The sequence below is a fragment of the Ruditapes philippinarum genome, unplaced genomic scaffold (genome assembly GCF_026571515.1).
Source record: "Ruditapes philippinarum isolate M1 unplaced genomic scaffold, ASM2657151v2 ctg1950_1_1_1_1, whole genome shotgun sequence".
NCBI lineage: Eukaryota > Metazoa > Mollusca > Bivalvia > Venerida > Veneridae > Ruditapes > Ruditapes philippinarum.
Genome location: NW_026862975.1, coordinates 48,961 through 73,223, shown reverse-complemented (window position 1 = coordinate 73,223; position 24,263 = coordinate 48,961). Strand labels below are relative to the sequence as shown.

At 30.9% G+C, this 24,263-nt stretch overlaps 1 protein-coding gene across 3 annotated transcripts in view; it reads left to right on the top strand.

Annotated features, from left to right (window-relative positions):
* Positions 1–24,263, top strand: part of LOC132720819 (zwei Ig domain protein zig-8-like) — a 112,930-nt gene that overhangs the window by 54,722 nt on the left and 33,945 nt on the right. For all 3 annotated transcript variants that reach the window (XM_060705044.1, XM_060705042.1, XM_060705043.1), the window contains exon 3: positions 14,443–15,251. In XM_060705044.1, coding sequence (XP_060561027.1) covers positions 15,173–15,251 — 79 coding nt within the window. In that variant the 5' untranslated portion in view covers positions 14,443–15,172. The remainder of the gene's footprint in view (positions 1–14,442; positions 15,252–24,263) is intronic.

Below are 24,263 nucleotides of genomic sequence, written 5' to 3'. Positions count from 1 at the left end.
ATCATTATGAAGATGATCGGGTAAAACGAACCTATTATTATTTAAAACCGGTATCGAACATAAGATATTTCTTGTGAATACATTTCAAACATCGTATATATCATTACATTTGTGTATATATTGGACAGAATATATTTCATACGAAAAGTCATTTTATAAAAAATTCTGTACATTGTATCAATCGATATATGAATCAATGATCATTGAAGTGTTGTTTTGTTTTTCAGATACATCTTGTTAAACATGCTTGAAAAACATCAACATTTTGTAATCTAAATTATGATTTCAACAGAAGCCAGACAAAGTCAATAAACTGTCGACAGTTATTGCGGCCCATGCAATATGAAATGATATGGCTAATTTCATATAGACCGTGCAGGCAAAAATCGAAATGCTGCCAGAAGTGATTGGGGAATGAATCTGTTTGTCCATTAAGTAATCAAAAGCAATACTTAAAGTGTATAAATTGAGCATCGATTGGTATTTACGGGGTTATTATAAATGAAAACGGATGTTGATTGAACAAATGGTAAACAGTAAAGTCTGCAATATTTCAAAGTTATAAAACAAAAACATACTTGAAATTGCACACACACACACATAAAGTAATAAACTATTCCTTATCGAGTCATATCATTGTGTTGTATAATGACACCAGTACAAGCGCGAGTTCCAGGAAGCGTATTAATTTATACTTCATTTATATAAATGTATTATTTTCAGTTGCAAATACCTTTTTCACAATTATAGATCTCAAGTACATATATATGTTTTAACTCAAATGTCAAGATTATATAGTTCCAAATTCATCGAAAGGAATCGACAAAATTTGGAATTTGGGAGAGCAACATAGAACATAGATCACACCAAAGCTTAGTCGTTAACATGTTATTTGACATTGACTGATTTATTGATATTGAATGAACGAACAAACGAACGAACGAATAATTAATGAATGAATAATGAATGAATAATAAAGGAACAAACGAACGAATAAACAAATCATAACTATTTTTATTGAAAATAATCTTTGATATATTCACAAAATGTCAAAGTATAACATATAAACACGCATGCTATTTTGGATTCCGCCTAAAATACATCTACCAGTATACAGAAAATACTATTGAATTACTCGTTTATACATGAGCCAGCAAGTGTTAGATTATAATTTACAAATACCCGTTTATTTAAGTTGGTTTTCAATATTTTGAACTAAACTACATCATAATTTTGTTAAATGAATTATTGTGTTCTGTTAAAGTAAGTTACGCTTTTCTTTAAATTAACAAAATGATGATTGTGCGCGTACATTTTTAAACGCTCTTCACATAACATAATAATATTATAAGAAGAATTTTATATAAATATAGGTTCCATAAAAGGTTTGTGTAGATTTAATAGAAAACTGGTTATCGTATTTTATAGATTATAGAAATGAGAAAATGACAATTCAATTTATACTGTCTGATACAACAAAATGATATACGCTTTATTGTCACACAATATTTGGGAAAGTGGCTTATTCTAGTATCAACGGTTGTCACGTGAATGAGTCAGAGGTGTTATATATGTTGATAATTTCTTTTACAATTCGCAATGATACTTTGAAGTTATTGTAATATTTGAATATTGGGCTACATGTACTTGTATCTATAAAGTAAAAAGTAACATTTGAAATAAATTGTCTAAACGTACTAAAGTAATTTCTACAATTTTTTATGCAATTTAAATTAATGACCCTATCATATCATATATGCCACATTTTGTTTTTAATAAGGAATAGTTATAATTTCTATCATATAGATATTTGGAGACATACTGGTAACAATAAGTTAAATTAACAAGAAAAAACATCCTTATTGATTTTTTATTTTAGTCCCTTACTGTCAGTATGAATTTTCCTGTCGTTTTGGACATTGCTAGCATAGTCCTTTGGAAACACACCAGATTGTGCGCCTTGTTGTACTTTAGCACATATCGTGTTTGACAACACGTTACTGTCTACATTGTTGCATGTTTTAACTAAAAAGGTATTGTAATATCTATGCCAGTTTACTGTTGTTACTGAAAGTGTTGTCGGCTAAAGATATGAAGAAATTGTTTTGTTCTTTCATTGTTTTGACGACAATACTCCATTATTGATCAAGATTTATGTCTTTAAGCAACTTCTTTGAAATTCTAGAAGCTAAATATTTTACAACAAGCAATAAAGATGTTTCCTTTTAACTAGACAGTCAATGATATCTTAGAAAGCGTAAACGCATGACATGTTCAGGCAATAATAGTTCCGGTGATTGCATGCCTGATTTGTAATTATTACGAGTTTAATGTCGTTGCAGCAAGATTGTGGAATATCTATCGTATATTTTAAGTGATATTGAATTTCTTTGATGTTTGAAGACATTTATGTATGAAATTATAACATTTCTGCATTTTTCACGATACAGTTAAATATTTCTGAATGAACTGCTTGCACAAAAATGAATTATTGTCCGATATTTTATATTTGTCTCATTTCTAAGACATTGTACTCAATGATTTTCATTTTCATGGTTATAATTATAAAGTTCTCGAGAAACCGCTTATTTGCTTACATGTGTCCTCTTGGGAAATGTGTAATCAAATAACAACACAACATGGTGTAATAACAATACAACTTGGTAAAACCACTTTGAAACTTTTACGTAGCAACACACGTGCGTGTCTCAAAAGGCCTGTTGACGTTTGATAACAGAATTTATGTTTCGAAATGAATGTTTTATCATTTTGCATTATAGTTTTATTTCGGTATATTGCATGTCTAAACTTTAAAGTCAACTATCAGTTATGCATAAATTGTGCACTTTCCGAAAGTAATATTTTAACAGATATTTCATAAAGCTTAAGTTAGTAATATTTTTATGTACACTGGATAACTTTTCCTAGAATAAAAATGTGTTTTCGTTTCATACATAGAACTGTAAGATTTTGTCAGTAGGTATTTAAATTTTGAGGCATTTCAAAATGAGACATCATCATGCATTTTCAATATCACTTAGAATAGGCAAGTGTCAATACTGTCAGGGTCCAGTGGGGCCGGCACTATGAAATAACTTCAAATATGGTTCGAATTCAAGCTTAAGGAGCCAGACCCCGATACCATAATAACCTAAATATGATAAGTGAGAGACATGAGGGATGAAGTAAAAGCCATATAATGTTAAGTTTCATCAATATAATTGAAATATATCTTCAAAAAAATGTGTACATATAAATTTCATAAATCGTTTAATCTGTGTCTGTAATCTGTGACTTCTTATAAACATCAGCTTCAGATATATTGGTCAAGATCTAGGTCATCATTATACTGGATAAAATATATATAAGCACAAAGATAAGCATTACTCATCTAAACTGCGAAATCATGAGAGTGTGATGAGTAAAATACTCATAGATCACTGCTCGAACATAAGCACATGCAAAAGAGAGTGAGATGAGATATATAAGCTCATATACCACTGTTCTTACACTAAAAGCCATGCAGAGACATACGATAAGTGAGACACTTATATACCACTTCTCACACATTAAAAGCAACTTTAAGCAGGAACACAAGCATAAATCTCTTCTTGATTTCAGTATCAAATATAACATTCTTCAAATAGACTTATAAATTACAGGAAGGACTGAGACATGAGCATAACTCATGAATGATTTCCATTCCAAAAACCTTAAAATATATTTAGATGAAAAATATCTCTTCTAATACAGCTTATGAAGTTTTATCAAATTTTCAGCATGAACATCAACTGAACTGTCAAACTGTAAAAGATTTCTTGACTAAAATGGCTTCTTGTCCAACTCGTTCCTTTCTGCGTGTACATTCTTCTCTCTATCTTCATAAAAAAATATATAACACGTGCAACATGTTAACAATAACAAACGTCATCCAAGCCCTGGATTCTGATTTGTCAGCCGCATCACACAAAAAAATGTTCCTAATTGAGATCAAAACTAAGAAGATATGAAGGTCATCGGACATCTTTAGCGTCCGTCAGCATCTTCTTCTATAACAAAAATAAAAAATGAACAAGAAACAACTTAACTGAACCATGGAACTTCCAACTGGTGAATCCAAACATCGAACGCCATCCTTACTTTCACTTTCGTCTGTATCCGGTTACACAGGCAGTCACGAAACAACAAAAATAAGTCTGAAATTTCTAATACAAATAGCGTGGTTCAGATATGGTTTTAAAATTTAATTGTAATTTTAAAAACTCTTTTACGACAAGGTATTGCCAAGCCTGACTTCTATGGAGATGTGGTTTACAAACTTCGTAGGATCATGGGTCATAGTAATTTTTCTGCCGTCTTCACTAAAATTATCAAACGGTTTATTAAAAGAGGTTATGACCCAATTATTTTAAGGCATACCGCATGCTTGGTGTTCAACCCTTTTACAGTTGGTCGCTACGCTTTCCTCTTTTGATTACATCTGACGGACCAAGTGGGAGACACTATGATGGACAGTTATTAAAGCCCTTTGGGGACTGAATTGTCTTAATGTTCGTCTTCTGCCTTGCTTCGTCGGGCCCTTGTAGGTGATTTTCTTGTTTCTCTGCCTTCCTTTAAGGCATCGAGTACTTTGGTAATGGTCATTAGGCAGTAACTTTTTCTACATATTTACATAATTTTGTATGTGTTTTATTTACTTTGTCTTATGTAACCATGACCATTGTTAGAATTTCACTTGGCGGGGATTAATTTTATATACATTTTCGTGTCATTCAGGAACATATTGGGGCTAAGAGTGAGGTTTGGCGCGCCTAAAACCGGTTTAAACTCCCAAGTGGTTTAACTACCACTGACCGTTCCAAGGCGGTACCCCTTTGTGTTCCTTCACGTGTTTTTCTTGTCTGTAATGTTACTTGTTTTTTGGATGTTTACATGTTTTGTGATGTCTGTCTCGTTGGATTGTCGTTGACGGTAGGTATTTTCTCTTCCCCCACCCTTACCCTTCCATTTTTAACCCCCCTCCCCACCTTTTCACCCGTACAGCCCTTTTCCCTTTAATTCCCTTATGGGCCTGTTTTTGTTTATATTAGTTCACATTACATGTCTCGCCCTTGTGTCCACTCCGGGTGCTTGTTTGGTGCCTTCTGGGTGTCCTGCTTGGGTGTGCCCGGGGGCGGCGTCCTGTGAACGTTGCCTATGCCTTGTTGATCTTTATTCTTGTTATTTTAACCTAAACGATTTTTGAGCGTGCAAGAGGTCGATCAAGGGCGCGCTCGAGCTTTTATATCGTACGATGCTGGAATTGCAGGAAAGCTCTGCAGGATTCGTTGGAAACTGAGAGGTCGCTGTTCCGCCATTCCTCGATAAAATTTTAATGAGCCAAATCTAAATTAAACTTGCATATACATTACTCAAAGACCATGTTGCTGTTTCTAAAATAAATCTTCCTACATATATATAGCAAAAATAACAATAGACAATGTATGAAATAATATTTATAGCCTGCATGATAAGTTTTACCGATTCCCGGAAGGGGTATTTAATTAACGGAATGTCGTAAACTCCAACAATTTCAACCAAGACACCCGCAAATCTTACGAAGAGCGATGAATATTAATTACACAGATAAAACAGAATTTCTAAGTGTTGACAGTGTACAATTACACCCCAGGTATCTTCAATGATCGGTAATTGATTGAATTAAACCTGTACTTTAATGTAGAACCAAGTAATTATGATATAATTTCTGTGACTGACAGCTTGCATGCCATATTTTCGGATAGGGCTGGATTCGGACTGTATAAGATAGTTGATCAAAATTTATCATTTCTCGTCTTTGTGATGACATCATGGGCCCCACAATACTTCTGTCTAAAGTCCTTTGTAAAACATCATCTATCATGCGACATTTATGGGCAACATTATTGGTAATAATGATGATACCTTCCCTTTCTTAGCTCAAATAACCATAATCATCCGTCTAATTAGACCTTGAACATCACAATAAACTCTTGTTACTGTGGTCTTTGTACTTTTACGTTAACAATTGTTGAGAAATGTGCGGAGCATAACTATTTATATTCTAGAATAGATTCAATACTTTAGGGCTTAAACGCTATCTTTTACTTGGAGGCCATTCGACGCTTTTCATTAAATGACACAAAATTCTCGTGCAGTTCCGTATCTTCTGGGTGCCCTGCTGGTGTGACTCGATTGTGTTTTGGCTGCGTTATGTGAACGTCGCCTTGCTTTGTTGATCTTCTCATTATTTAACATTGAAGATTCCATTTATATAAAAACATGTCAAATACAATGCTGTAACAAGTAGTTGAACATGTTGAATACACTGCAGTATTACAATGTACATATTTATTAAGCAAGTTTGTATTTTTATAAACAAAATATATAAATGAACCGGTTGCATAATTTATTAGGGTTATTTGCATACATATACCTGGAATAGAAATTAGAACAGAGTGTACTGGAATATCATATATCGATTCTGTCCACAAAAATATTGCGTCAAACTTATTTTTGCATATGTTCTTGGGAGTATTACATAACTTTAAGCTAAATAGCTCGGGACGTATTCATTCTGTTAAGGTTTCCATAATGTTTTACAAAAATGGTGAACGACTAAGCTACTTTAAAAGCCCATTGATATTCATTATCTTTAATCATTATTTGCCTTTGTTCAATGCTATGTATATTCACTCTTATAGAATAAAGTATCCAAAAAATAATTTAAAAATGTCTTGACGAAAGAATACTTATTATTCATCTTATCGTTTGTCAATTTAAGTCCAGAGACTAATGACTGTTTAATTGAAGCACAAAAGCGTTCCTTTTATCTAAACAGTCAATAATATCTGTGAATTGACATATTCCCCTAATGACGTTTCTGTTATTGAATGCCTGGTTTTCCTTTATTGCAAAATTAACATTACATCTACAAATAAGAAGGGATATTCAATGTTGATTTGTACTAAAATATTGAATTTCCTTGCTATATTCGATATATGTGATAAAATTGATTCTTTGATGACAATTTTATTGTTTTGGTTTCGTTATTATATAACTGGTCAGCCAAATTACTAGGAACACTTGCGGAACATATTGCAGGTAAGAAGGAAATTCAGTATCCACACATGCATACTCAAGTTGTAAGATATTTTTATTTAATTATAGAAAGCATACAAATAAAAACACAATCAGTTGGTCAACAAAAACCTTTAGGTTACTCTTCTTAAAAACATTCTCTTTGCTTAAACTTTTGGCAAACATGAAAAAACAAAGAATTTGTTTTTATCTCAAGATCAGTGCAATGTTTAGCATAACGAATCTCTCTTCCTGCAAACACTTGTTTATCATCTCCATTACTCATACAAGTATCGGAAATGTATCTCACGTAACTAATGAAAATCTGCATAAAATAATTTTCTATAACAAAAATGTCTTGTGATTTCTAATTGGCAGTTTACCGGGATTCCAAAAAGGGTTGTTTAACTATAGTTTAACAGCTAGCTGAACTTTTGTATCTACTTACATATAATTTCAGATACATGAAATTGTGTGCAATGTTCTTTAAAAACATCAAAATAGTAAACTTTATTCTAAATCGCCAAACTGGATATAGGAATATATCTTTTACTGTTTTCGTAATAATGTACAGTATTACATGCAACAAATGTTCAGGTTTCATGCATGCGGCTTTTTTCTGTTCAAAGATTTAACTTGGCAGGTAAAATATAACTTCAATAAATTAATGATATTCTAAACAATCCGGACAATGTATGTTATTTCCCCTTCTTACCAGGAATAACTCTATATCAGGTCGTTGCTCGTGTCTTTAATTGGAAATGTAAGTCATCCGCTAATGGGGAAATACGAATGATATGACAGACGGTATTATTGCATTGTTGAAAACATCATAAAACTGGCAGATAATAGAACATTGAGATAAAATGATAACAAGATAACAAGAAGCGGCTTCAATGACGCACCAAGATCCACAACAAACAATGCAAGAGCCAGGCTCTTAAATAACTCATGCAAAAACGCACAAACAGATTGTGTATGTCTTTTAAAGTATTATAAGTTTATTATAAGGAAATAAGTAAATACTTTTTTGCTTTACTTTTTTTTCCATTTTAATAGATAGCTTTTAACTTGTACTTCTATATAAGAAAGAAAGAAAGAATGTAAGAAAGAAAGAAAGAAAGAAAGAAAGAAAGAAAGAAATAAGAAAAGAAAGAAAGAAGTGAAGAAAGAAAAAAAGAAAAAGTGTTTTAGTGTATGTGTAACATAATTGTTTTGTTTGTGAATACATTTTAAAATTTAAGCATAATTGATATGACTTTCTGGGAATGTTTTGTGTTTGTTGTAAAATATGAACACATTTATATTGTACGTAGTGATGATATACATGAATATTACTAGAAGGTCATAAGCACTGGACACGTCTCATATAAAGTGAATATAAATGTACATACCACCCATTCCTATCAATTTAGCTGTTAGGACAACGTTACGCAACGGTGATGTATATAGCGGGAAATTGATTGCCGAAGGAATACCCAAAAACAACGTTAACTTATGAAGCATATTTCAACACGTCATGCCACAATTACTTGAAAGCAATATTCACAATTGCATGTAAACTTTATTCATAGAGTAAGGGACTCGAATTAGTTTTATGTCAATAGAACGTATCACATACTATTTGCAATGGAATGAAGTAGTTATAGCTTAGCTAACAACATTTCTGATTATTTGTTCTGTAACATTCTCTCACGCTCACAAGTAATCTTTTAATTAAAAGCAAATAAAGTTCATAATGATTTGCTAAAACTAGACTGGTGTTCTCATCAAACATGGTATCAATCTAAGTTTGCCCGAATGTAATGTAAACAAATAAGGAAATATATGTCACTTGAACTTTATCACGTTGTATACCATTTAGTTCATTAAATCTGTCGTGTAGGATGCATGTTTTTTTCAGAGAAATGAAATTGTCAATAGATCATGGAAAAAAAGATTTTGATTCAAATGAATTGTAAAATATTTTACATTTTGCATTACTTAAATAAATAGATAAGAGGACAACTCTTAGCTTCAATGGGACACCTTGCCTCACCATTTCGCTTCTTTTTAGAGTGATTATACTTCGATCACATGTATAGAATATGGTTATTGTTTGCATAACAATCGACATGATATATATAACAATTATGTTACACTTGCCATGTTTAGACGACGGTCAAAGTGGCACATTTGTTATGCGCTTTTAAATTTACTCCAGTGAGGTTTAAAAGTCTAAAGAATATATAAAATTTGAATGTCCTACATAGATCAGTAAAGAAACGCAAACTAGAAAGATATACAAAAATAATTAAGAAATATACTCAGCTATTCATAGCCGTAAAAAGCGTTGCAACGCTTTTCAATTTGGGTCATTGTTCACAATTAGAATAACTATTTTGGAGAAATAGTGTGGGCAAATGATCATAAATGTTTAAAGCAAGCTTTTGATCTATATCTACATCAAATGGAACATTAATCTCAAAACATATATTCAGTCCCGTCATGCCATAAACCTCAGTGGAGTACCTTTGTCCATATTATTTATTTATTTATTTATTTATTTATCTTACATCGGATTTCGATTAACAAAATAATTACAAAATCAATTAAATCTACTAATAATGGTAGTCTTTCAGTCTTTAATAAAAAACGCGTGTATTTTAAATCTAAATGATAGCGTATTTATTTAGCTTATTTCTGTTTTATTACTGTGTGCAAATTCATGTGAATTGTAGTCGTCAGTGTAAACAAATGAAGATCTTACAGTTTTCTTGACTCATAGGAGCTAATCGTTCCTTACGCGGATACTATTTATATTTCTTGTTCATTTGGATAACATAAGAATTTTAATATTCTGCATACATATTTAATATTTGCATAGTACAATGATGCAAAAATGCCACAGAGAAAAATGTCAGCATTACAAATTATAGGAAATTTAAATGTTTGTACAATTTTCCACGTATTGTCTAATTATTAAAACTTATATTCTGGTATTTTCACAATTCGGTTCTGATGGGCTTAACTAAATATATCCGAAATTCTATATCAATTTAGATGAAATAAAATGAGAATTATATCATATTATTTTCCTCTGGAGAATTTCAAGACGCCTAATTTGAAGTTAAATTATTAGGAAATCGCATTGCAACGAAATTTATTCCTTTGCATGCAGCTGCCAGAAATTGTCTGTAACAATTTTTTACAAGTCCTGACAAATAGAAGGCATATGATAATATGAAACAAACATGTACAGCTAAATAATCCAATATTGTATGTGTTGTGATGTTTTTGAAAAGTCTATGTGCTGTTTGTCAGAGACAAAAACAAACTGTCGCTGATTTTGGTAGCAAAACGTCATTAAATTTATTGATCCTTAGATTTCCATTTTAGCAATTGCTTTGAAGTTTTAAAAGCTGATTTTTAACTAACAGGCAATACTGATGTTTCCCTTTTACTGATATCTTTGAAAGCATAACTTCATGACATCTTCAGGCAATAATAGTTCCTGTAATTGCATGCCTGATTTGTATTTATTATAAGGTTAATGTCGTGGTATCAAGTACGCACAACATATATAGTTTATTTTCTTTGAGTCTTTGCCGCAATGCCATAAAAGATGTTTAATGACCACCCTTTGCTAAACTCCTTTGCTCGCATTCGATCTCAAATCGTTTACAATAAACATGCGCTTGGGGAATAATGCGCCATTTGTGCGATAACCGTGTACTTTAGATTCATTCTAGCTAAAGCAATAATTTACAATGTCTCCCTTTGGTATTTAGGTATTAAGGCAGTATTTAAAATTATGTTGTGTTCCGGTAAAAAAATGTTTGTTTTTTAAAGAGAAAGTGATTTAAAAATATATTCAATAAAGCTCTGAACAAATCTTATAGCATTCTAAACCGCTTTCTAGAACCAACCGGTACTGGTGTCAAGTGAAGAAATACAGTCGAAACTCCGGTGGGGCTCGAACCTACGGTCCATATGAGAGGCATACACCTTTCTTACCAGGACATCTTTCCCCATTATTAGAAATATTGATGTTTCTGACTTTTATACAACATAGCATACATATCTAATTATACAACAAATCAGAATTAAAGCGAAAAGTTTATTTTTCAACAATTTTGGAAGCAAGGTATTTTAGGTTGATATACAAGTTTCGATAATTTCTACATAGCCTGATAGCTAACTTATGCACGTGTAAAAAATGATACATAGAGGTCGTGTCCCTGTACCAATTTGAACTTTATTGGGGATATATATAACCCATTCATCAATTTTATATGATATTCATATTACAATGTCAGAATAAATAGATTTTTGTAATAATATGAGATTCAAAATTTTAAGGCCGTTCAAATATAAGGTAATAAGAAACATTATCCTGCATGCGATGTTTTTGTTAAAAAATATTGAATAATGTATTACATAACTTTATATCATGTTACAGCAGATCGTTTATCAATCAAATATTACTGCTAATATAGTTTACTATTATAGTGTAAAATGAAAATGCGAAATACAATTACCAGTTACATAATCGTCTCTTTTTTATTTCTAAAATTGCAATAGTTCAATCTATGCTCTCTATACAAGAATGTGAAAGGAAGAAGTTGAAAGCAGTTTCACTTTTTTCAAATGAATGCACCGTAATCGATCACAAATTGAAATATACATAAATTGGAAACCTGTTATTTTCTTTTTTTTAAGCAATCCCTTCTCCGTGTTTATTCATTTTATATATAAAAAATTTCATTATGAAGATGATCGGGTAAAACGAACCTATTATTATTTAAAACCGGTATCAAACATAAGATATTTCTTGTGAATACATTTCAAACATCGTATATATCATTACATTTGTGTATATATTGGACAGCATATATTTCATACGAAAAATCATTTTATAAAAAAATGTCGTACACTGTATCAATCGATATATGAATCAATGATCATTGAAGTGTTGTCTTGTTTTTCAGATACATCTTGTTAAACATGCTTGAAAAAACATCAACATTTTATAATCTAAATTATGATTTCAACAGAAGCCAGACAAAGTCAATAAACTGTCGACAGTTATTGCGGCCCATGCAATATGAAATGATATGGCTAATTTCATATAGACCGTGCAGGCAAAAATCGAAATACTGCCAGAGGTGATTGGGGAATGAATCTGTTTGTCCATTAAGTAATCAAAAGCAATACTTAAAGTGTATAAATTGAGCATCGATTGGTATTTACGGGGTTGTTATAAATGAAAACGGATGTTGATTGAACAAAGGGTAAACATTAAAGTCTGAAATATTTCAAAGTTATAGAACATAAACATATGCACACACGCAAAAAGATATTAACTAGTGAAAATGTGTCTTCCTACTCGAGTCACAGCATTGTTTCGTTATATGATACCAGTGCGAATGAGTTCCAAGCGTATATATTTATATTCAGTTTCACAAAAGATCTATGTTTCAACTGAAATGTCATGATTAACTTGAAAGAACAACAAAAAACTTTGAAATGAATGGGTGAAAATGAATGAATGAATAAATAAATAAATGAGTAAATAAATATTAAATAAATGAACGAACGAATGGATGAATGAATGAATGAATGAATGAATGAATGAGTGAGTGAGTGAGTGAGTGAGTGAGTGAGTGAGTGAGTGAGTGAGTGAGTGAGTGAATTGGTGGGCGTGCGTGCGGTCGAGCGAGCTTGCGAACGAACGAATGAATGAATGAATGAACGAACAAAAGAAGGGAGGAAGGAATGAACAAACGAACGAATGAACGAACGAATCATACACTACGTATATTGAAAAGAATCTTTGATATATTCACATAGTGTCAAAGTATAACATATAAACACACGTGCTTTATTTGATTCCGCCTACAATACATCTACCAAAATTCAGAAAATACTATTGAATTACACGTTTATACATGAACCAGCAGGTGTTTGACTATATCTCCCTCAATTTATGATTTAGATATGCACAGATATTAGACAGGACCATGTTGACATATCTACCGCACGCTATCATTAATCAAAATAGCGAAGTGGCTTATTATTTTGAATCAAAAGGTATGTTTAAGATATGTGATATTTTTGAAAGTTAAACTTTCTTCTTTGGATAAGATATTTTATAGTCTACATTCAATCACCAAATATAACAAGAACAAAGTGTATCTTTCAGATTTTAAGTAATCATTATAAAGTATATCATCACTATCCACCATCTTCATTTTCATCACTATCAAATCCTCATCATCGTAACCGTTATTTTTACTGGCATAACATTAATATAATCGACCAAAAACCTTTTGTGTATACGCTAAAGTAACTCATGTTCATCACTATTTATTCCATATCATTTTAACCAATATTTTCTAGTAATCAACCAAAAAATGTTTTGTTTATACGATATACAGTAACTTATTTTCAGTAACCCTTTGCCAGATGTTGTGCGTAAAATTGAGACTTAATGAGTATCTCTAGATTTTTTGTTCCCCATCCGTGTATTATATTGTTGTTTTTGCATAAGTTTTGCTCATTTATTCGTTGTTCAATCAATTCCGTTCCCTGGGAAAAATAAAATAAAACAGGCAATATCGGAAGTCAATATCATTTTATAACTGCCTGGAGATTAATACAGCTATGTGTTGTATAAATAATACGACTTGATTCTTGTTTAAACCTTATGTCACGAGATTGAATTTTGAAGATCGGCTGATAAAAGTTTAATAATGATATAGATTTTCTATTTAGAAATTAATATACTAAGTTTGATTAAAGGGATAGGCAATCCCACGTAAATTAAGTACACAGCGGTGGCTTTTATGAAAACAAATTCACCGTCATAATGTAATGAAGATGCATTATTTTTTATACGCATTATGTTCAATAGAGTTTAAAATAGAGAGAAATAGTTAACTATTTGAATTCTTCGTATATTCTTTGCAATATAATAATTATGTAAAAATAAAATGTAATATATAAAAATCAGGAATGATTTTTAAAGAAATGATTCTTATTTCAATCCCGGAAGAAAGAATTCTAAGACTTAATATAATGAAGTAACACTTTAGAAAAGTGTACTTCAAAGAATAAACACTTCTCTCCCTTTAACCAATACGCAGGTCTTTATTCTAGTTAAATGATATTTTCTCCAGATATTTAGTTTGATGGCTAAATAGACAATGTCTAATAAAATTGTGCATAGGAAGCTTTTAAGAGACGACGGGTGGTCGTCAGTTTATAATCAATGTATGAAAAGCCTGCATTGCAAGCAAATAATATAGTTATTTACTCGTACCCTATAATGTATTGTTATGGGTTTTTATTTTTCTTTTACAGAATCCGTGGTGCTATATCGGCTAAAGAATAGCATACTAGGATGAAGACATACGCTTAGCGAAGTGAAACATGCTAGTATCGAAGAAAACATCATAGAGAATACAAGTCGTATTGTTATACGAGTTAGCAAATCAGAAACTGCTACAAGTTCAACCGTGCTTGTATGATTGAGGCGGAAAAATGATAATTATGGTTTTTTATGCCGGTGGAATAACTTACGCATGATTGCACAGATTTTGTGGTGAATGGTTGGGATAAAATTGATTATCCGACTATTCATTCATTGTGGCAGAGTCTGTGAACGATTTATTTGATTCACGTTACGCAGTGTGACATCGCGCTTTTAAAAAGTGGAAGTGATTGACTTAAGTGTAGTCGTTGCGTATTAAAAGGCGGAAAATCAACATTTCGATTTTTTACTGATAAATAATCCGGAATTTATAAATTTCTTGAAGTGATCTGTGTGTGGTAGAATAACCATGTTTTAACAAGTAGTTAAAATTTTACCAAAATATAATGCACAATGTTGATAAAAAATAATAATTTATATAGATTAGATACGAAGATGAAACTTCGGACGACCGGTTAAGTTATAATTAATATTTAAGTGTGTTCTCAGTTTGTTCAAAATTAGTGATACAAACTGCAGAAAGAAACATAAGAAAATTGGATTTATATATGTATATATTAAACTACAGATGTCAATTCTGATTGGAATATACCATGAAACATGCGACCGACGTCTCTTTGGGAATATTTACCAAACTGGACTTTGTTAATTTTTAACATTCTCCTGCTTTTTGGCAAAGGTAAGTGTTTTATCAGATATTATAATTGTTGAAATTAACCGTTGAACAGCAAAGAACTGTGCGTAAAATTGTATTTTGTTATATTGTAATCAACCGATTATGTAATTAAATGTAAACAATGGTTAATTTAAATTTTTGAAGAAAAAAAAAACATATTCTGGTCAAGAAACAATCAGCCGTTGTTTCAATATGTATAACATCATTTTAGCTTTGGGATGTTACTTTCATTCAACACATACATGTATCACAATTTGTAAAAATCAAATCTGATTGAATGTTAAAATAAGTAGATATATTGAATTAACGAAAAACTAATTTTCTAAAAATTCAAATAAGTATTTAGTACATGATATTTCCGTTCATAAAACTTATCTGACACTCTGTTAAATAAATGCTTGAGTAAATTACGTGAAGCGGTTTTATCTAGTTAATTTACAGAAATTAATTAAATTTATCTGGTGATATATCACTATCTAGAATCGGAAAGTTCATTAAAAGGAATTCGAATTACATTGCTAATAACAGATTGATTAGGTTGTTCTGCGAGACGGGCATAATTAAACAAATAAGAAACATTTCCGTTAAAGTTGTCAAACAATTGCTATGGGAATGAAACATGACAAATAATCAAATTTTTCTTAATTACATTTTCTGGTAAAGTGACTTAAATTGACTGTTTCTTTACATACCCAGATAAATCATTCATGATTAAAACTTACAGTATTATTTTAATGAAAACTAACGCCACAAGATACCTTCAGAGAGGAATTTACGCAACAGCCAGAGGAAAAAAGTCTAAATGGCTAAATATTTATGTACGCTCCCTCCATACGTTCTGGATTACATTTTTAAACTGCTAAACACATTTAAATTCCTACGTAAAATCTGCACCAGCCAAATCAAAGTCTAAACATATAAGAATTATATCAGTATTTAATATTGCTTTGAAAACCACTCATTAAACTATTTGATAATGCGTCTGGAACGCGTTTGGCTAGAAAATGTAATTAAAAAACGTGCTTGATTATTTGTATTAGAAATCAGCCAGTAACTGTTAGCATGTCAAATTTATCTTGTAGGGTACCTGTTTCATCAATTACTGTTGCAACGATATAAATACTCTTCAAAAGAAGACGATTCTATCACCGTCACATGTTTTTACTATTAAGACAATCAAAACGTACATTGTTAATGGACTTATTCCCGAATTTAACATTTCTATAGCGACACAAATATAAACTTTAAATATTTTCATACATTAAGTGGGGTGAGATGTTAATAGTTTTTCTTTTAATCGGATATACATATATAATTTTTAAATATAATTATTTTAGTAGTAAAAGCTGCACACCTTCATACCAAAAATAGGCATTTTTTAATATAAATCAAACATAAGATATAATAAGGTATAGCGAATGAGAAGCTATTTAAAAAATGACGCTTTGAATGATTCACGAAAAACATGATAAAATGTTTACTTTTTTCGTTAAACGCCATCACTAACAAGTTAATAAATAATGCGCTAAAATAATCATAGCGCTAAAATAACCATTTATCAAATAATAACGCAGTATAGAATATATCTAGATTACATATTCTTCATACTTCTAATCAGAAGAATTTTTGATTTTTATAAAAAACATTATGATTTATGATTGTGTTGATTTAGAATTTAAATACAACGAGACATTATTAATAAAATGTACATATCAAATTATTTACAGAAGTATGAATAACACTGTTTTCTTTATTTCTTTTATATGATAATAACTCGCATATTTGTTAATATATTGCATATTTATTTTACGTTACAGAAAAGATTCAAGAGCGGCGCTGAATAAATTCTCTTATTTAATACAAAATATCACAAATTATATGTTCAATCTACAGTCGAGTTTACTGTCTATTTGAGTCCCCGTTAATTCATTTAAGATTGAGTCAGATTTAACGTTACTTAATTAAATGAAAGTATCGAATAAACTACGCTTTTAATTCAACATAAATTCCATTTAAAAGCATATTTTATTACCAATTTACTACATTATATAAACTTAATAGCTTTTAGATACATTCCTCGTACGAATAATATTGGAAGTAGCGTTACATCAATTCAGTATTAGAATTCCTTTTTTATTTCATCAATATGAGAGAGAGAGGAGAAAACGTCCCCATTAAAACCGCGTGTTCTGTTTGATCCCTGATCTTACTATTAAGAAATATTTTGAGCATAAAAAACTAAAGTTGAATGTGATGCTTTGTACATTTTAATTCAGATGAAATTGAATTCTGCACTAAATCGTCCGTTTTAACGAGATTAAATACATTTTATGGCTAGATGCGTGTTCTCTTTATTCCATTTTCACAGCGTTAGAAAGGATATTTTATTCACTAGGTTATTCGAAAATGATCATGCTTTCAATTTCCGTGCGAATGTAGTTGTGAATAGTTCAAATATTGAAGTTGTGTTTTTTTACTATAATGATATATTTTTACCCCGAAATTATTTTGAAACGTTTTTTTTTTAATCTCAACATTGACCTTATTTAAACAAACATGATAAAGACCACCTAGCTTTTATGATTGGGGATTACTGCTTAGCGTTTCTTGTAACATTTTTGTTGTTGTAAAAAAAACTTTTTTATAATTCAATGCGTTCGTCTTAACACGTACACTTTGCAAAACATTTCAACGGTTCTATTCCCGAAATTACCTTATTGTTAGAGGCACATACATGTACTATTAAAATTACGGGATACGGAAATGATGAATGATCCTCGAACATGCCTTAACATAGTTCAATTATTTAGACGTAAACCACGGCTTTGAAGCTATATTTTACATTGGTCAAATCCGCTTTCGCATTTACTGATACACGTAAAACTGTAAAAAGAAATTCAAAAAAGAAAACAAAAATGCGAATAGCCTTTACGTGGTTATAGCAGTGTCTCATTTTCCTTGTATTGTTTTAAAATAGACATGACCGAGCCTGTGTATATGCTCTTATAACAATCAGTGGCATCCTTTCTTTAACCATATCATTTTTATGACGTAAGAATAATATGCGGCTATAACTTATCAAATAGTATTTCATTTAATGGCGTTATAATGATCCAAATATATAATACTGATGAGCATGTGTTAATTTGTACGTTGAAAGTAGACTGTTGCTTACATGTGAATAGAACAAACACTTGTTCGTGTTATTGTTCTCAATTATCCACGTGTCTGCTCGGTGCTTGCCTGTTTATATTAATTACATCCCAAAACATAACATCAGAGAAGTAGTATGTTAAACATTATCAACTTCATATCAAGAATGTCTTTATGAAGCCAAGGATCAATGAGAAAATATTACTCCGGGGAACTTATTCTTCTGCCTTACATTATGAATGTACCCTAGACCAGTCGATAGCGATCTTCTTTTATAAAAGATGAGGTTTTGTCTTGCTCTGGGACTGAGATACAATGATATAATGGTCATACGTGCACGCTTGGTTTTCATGTGTATGTTTTTTCTATTAAATTAGAAACTTGAAACGATACGATCAGGATATAAAATCAAAGAGAATTAAAGAACTAAATAAGATTATGTACATGCCGATCGTCTACTCAGACAATATTTCCCGCTCTTTTGTTATGATTATATGATAGCAGTTAACAATGTCATAATAAATTGTAGTAATGCTGCTATGTTAATGTGGCATTTAAGTTGATTATTGTAAAGCTATTTTGATCATATTAAAGAAGGAAATTTTATAACATATAATAACTTGTAGTGACACTTGTGCAGATGTATACATTTATCTACAAAAATATGTAGAACATATATTTATATACATCACGATTTGCTGCTAACTATCACTTTTGACTTACAATCTCAGCTAGTGTCCGCGCATGTGCATATTATTTCCTCATGCCACAGGCTGATAATAATATGGAATATACCAAGTTAACTTCAGAGTTGTCCTAATGTAAACACAATTCGCTACTATTTTGCCTTGACGTTATGAAAATTACACTAATTTCCAATATCGTGCTTTCAGCTTTAGGCATTTAAAACACATATCAGTGTAATAATGCCATCAAAATAGCACGTTTTCGAGAAAATTGAAAATCTATAGCTCCTAAGAGCTGGATTTAAACCTGAATCCTCGATGAATATTAACCGAAGAGCGTGCAAGAACGAATTAAGTATATGCAAAAGAATCTGCACGAAATAGAAACGCAAAAGTACTTGATCGCACGTTATTTGCAGATAAGAATTTAATATAAGTTTCAGAATAAATCATTCATCAGGATTGCACTTGTCGTTTGATTTCCATCTAAAATCACATTTGGAATGAACGACATTAATACAGGCAAAACAATATTTGAGCTGTATCTAGGGAACCATTCCAGAATGTAATCTCCCCTACTCTCACATGTTAAACGTATTTACATATTTAGATGGAAAATGCATTTTCAAATGCACACGCTATCATCCAATTTGTTTTGGCAAAAAATATATATCCACCGAGATTTGTTTCAATGATAACTTACAAAGGACATTTAAAATAATTAATTGCCGATTGTTTTAATTGATACAATATATCAGGTTTCAAGACGACCACTCATTAATTACTATTACTTTGAAATGTAATGGAGAGGAACGCATATTATCAATGAAAAATGACAATATTTATATGCAAGCAATATAATGAAAGGAATATAAAGTGGATTCTTAGGCGTGAAAAATAAATTTGTTAACTTAAATACGTATTAATTAAATGTTAATGAAATGGAAAGTTATTTTGTGTTGATGTATATGTGTTAAGAAACTGGTATATGAGCTTGTAAGACGCAGAACCTGTAATCTAAAAGTCAGACATCAATTACACACAACTGCAAAATCGAGTGCAATACAATACATCGTGGTAAATGAAGTGAAAGTAGAAGAATGTGTTAACGTATTCCACAGTTAAGTGGCATGTTGCAAAAACGTAACTTAACTTAAATAACGAAACCGTATTAAACACATACGTTCACCTAATAAAATGCATATTATGCTTTTCATCATCCTTATAAATACTTTTTCTTTCAATATTTAATGTGGGATGTATCTTTATGACTTAGCAATTTAATTTCAAAGATGCATTATATCAACTAACTTATACAGATAATAATTACCCACAAATATGTCAAAATACTCATCAAAGCTAGAAACAATAGTTAAAAGGAAACCTTAACATTAAATCAATCCGTCTTCTATTGTTGTACAAGTCTCCAAAAGTAAATATTTCATGTTCAAAGTATAAAATCATACATGTACCTTCGTACTTAAATAACGATTCAAACCTGTAATTAAAAGAACGAGAAATACCTGTGTTGAATACAACATTTCGTTCGGAATTCTCTACACATGATCATGGATGTACTCTTTATCATTAGAAGAGAAAAAAATGGTTATCATTAATCTATAAAACAGTGTTGTTTCATCGCCTGCTTTAACTTTTCGTTTTCAGTTTTTGTTGTTATAACAGACGTTTTGTTTATAAAAATCGCTTACTTCACATTGATGAACAGGTTGTTTTCGAAACACAACGTATGTCTCAGTTATTCAAATCGAGCATATCGCATTGTTTAGAGAAATAATGATTATAAACTATTTCCACATATTTATCATAACATAATGGTTTATATTCTTCCGTTGTGCAGTTTCCCACACTGTTATTATATATGACATTTTATTTGACATAATTTATGAAACATTACTAGTAGTTTGTATGCAAATCACTTGTTTGATAAAATTCCAATCTAACAAGGCAGTTTCAAATTTATTCATAGATCACGTTAGATAGTGGTTGCCAATTTCTCCGCCTATGTTAAACATGAGAATTCATAACCATTCGAATATTATTGTAAATATGTGATTCTTTTTCTACGTTATGAACGCTAAAATGATTCATAAATCTGTTTTAATGACTTTCAAATCTTTCAAATATCAAATCAAAATGTTTCCCAATCAAAGTTTCAAAATCAAATATGAAACTTTCTTGTTATTTGATTCCAATTCATCATTTAGAAAAAAAGTTTAAACATTAATTTTCACGGCGGGGTATTCTTGGATAGGTTTATTTCCAGCAGTTTCATTGATAAGTTTACATTTGTTAATAGCTCAAATACGATGTAAAGACGATTCCAATTACTATCATCATTAGACAGGTGTTTTAAAACTTTAAAGACGATGTAACATATTTCCAAGTTGCTCTGTATTACAACAAACATTGCTGCCATAGATTCTGTCCTGTCTCACTAGGGATATTCTGTAACCATCTCAGGTGTTAGAAATCTTTATGAGGCATTCGCTATATCTATCCATAAGGGATAGGTATTGACTTTCCACTAAAGTCTACATGTCTGTGGAGTTTCCACTGGATTTGTTTTGAGAATCACAATTCACTTCATATGTTCCAAAAATTTCATTTCCCCTTCTCATTTTCTTTTACACGCGAGGAAACAGACGCAGCTATACAATATTTCGATCCGTATTTCATTATTTACGAATGTGATATAAGTAATCTCTATTTTATATATCCGACGAGAAATGGTCTTATATTGAAATCAATATATAACTAGCACAGAAATGTTATTTATTTGGAGACGTGTCAGTCACATTCTATGTCGATTCATTGCACTTTATAAACAACAGTTACTTATTCTTTATTCATATTGAATATCTAAGTCAGTTTATAATGCTTTGTTTTTCTCAATCTCTATTATAATATTACCCCCCCCCTCCTCGGTATTTTATTCAAAACACACATGATTATTGTTGTACATTATACAAAATCAAATAATAGAAACGTAAGATATTAGAGATTGGTTATAAAATAGTTTAGTCACATATCTATCTGTATTTACCGTATAGTGTGAATGGACTGAAGTTGGCAGCACGTCCCATGAACTATTTGCTCTCGAGAGCGGTAATTATTTTATTATGTGTATCACTTAGGCAACACTTCAGAAAAACACATCAAAGACCATAATAGCAAGCTCGGTTTAAGATGATTTATTAGACATAATGAATGCACATACACTAATACAGAACGTGCTTGCAGAACTTACAGAGACACTCATATATCATATTGGGCGACTTTCCTTGGACAGGAATCTCTTACTAGGGATATTTTATGGTATTTATGCATGACCTTCAGGAGGAAGTCACTTCCTGGTTAGTGGGATTTATATATAGTAATCAGAGAGGCGTTTGACAACCTGTTTGATTTATGTGAAACATAAGATTTCTTTTCGAAAAGCGCGAAATGTAAAAGTTGAGTTTAATTGCTTAAACACATAAAACGATTTATTTTTCAATTCGTAAATATATGCGAATTATATAAGAAACTGAGTTCATTTTAGGTTTTTTATCCTGTTGGGAAGGTGATGGAACTGATTAACAGTCGTAAACTACCATGGTATCAAAGCAAACACTTGAAATAAATCTAAATCAAACCTAATTTATATAAAGTTCAGTAAACAAATAAAATAGCTATCTGAAAGTAATAATGTTTATTAAAACTTTTTTTCTCGACGGTATATCTAATATCATATCTAGAAACTATTAAACCCGTTAGGTAAACAGAAGGTATATCTACTTGAAAATGGAATGGTATGATGGTAAAGGTGAATTGAAACCATTCTAAAAGATGGCAATTTTATCGTCATATCATACCAGCTTCAATCAACTGAAGATCTATCAGTTTTTGTTAAGGATAGAAAGAGCCATCTTACCTCAAGTACCTAATATATTGTAACCAGTTACCTTTATCTAAATGTTTTTTGCACTGTTATATAAGAATGTAAAACATAATGAGATTATCGTGTGGGTGCGCATTTAAATGTATAGTTTATTGATCGTACTATGATATTTGAAATTTCAAACGTTTAATTGCACTCTTAAAATGGTTGATCTTTTATTTAGTAAATGACATTGGGTACAAACTAATTATCGTATAATTTTAATAGTCAACTAAACAATGAAAATGATGATAACGTTAGTTTAGTGTGGATATATGAAGTTTAATTTACATGTCATTTTCGCCGACAGTTTATATGTGAGGCAACATCAGATCATGTGTAGAGAAGTAGATTATCCGAATGACTAAATTAATAATGACGCCTGGAACGGCTCCATAGAATATCTCCGCGTGCACACTATGATTGTCAAATTCATAATGTCAAAATGATTTGAACTCAGACAGATTATCAACTCTCATCACGCTTAATAAATTACCTACCGCGATAGACATCGTCAAATTTCTAGAAAAATATATATATCCTAGCAACCTGAGCACCATCAATACAATAATGCTGCTGAAATGGTCGCATACGTTATTGTTCGAGGTTTGAGAGGGAGTAGCAGGGCAATCGTGTGATGATACATCATCATGCAACAGATGTAATGAGCTCTGGAATAGATCAAACAGCTATAAGTCGCACTAACAAACATACAAAGTTTCAAAGTTTATTTCAGAACTCAATTCATGTACACACATGACAATATGAGCTATAGCGTATAAACGTACATTACATAAAGAGTCATAGCATACACATAAAAATAATAATATTAATACAATTCATCTTAACAAAATGGAGAGCAACACGCATTTTCAAGGACATGATGAACAAATATGTAGAAATGTTATCTATTCCCAAATTTTGTGATTATTTCCTTAACAAATAAGCAAAAATTTCTGTATTCATAACAATAAGTTATATTCATATTCATAATATATTTAAAAATAGATATATTTGGATGTCTTAAATAATTATTATCTAACATTCTTTTTCTTCGTACAGATAATTCATTGCATTCAAAGAGATAGTGAAATTCATCTCTACAAAAGGGTGTTTGTATTTAGAGGTTTACAATAGAAAATGTTATGTCAAAATATCATACAGTTATATTGTCACCACTGTGCCTAGTCAAGTCGCTGTTAATGAGTAAATGTCTACATGTAATAGAAAGAGCAC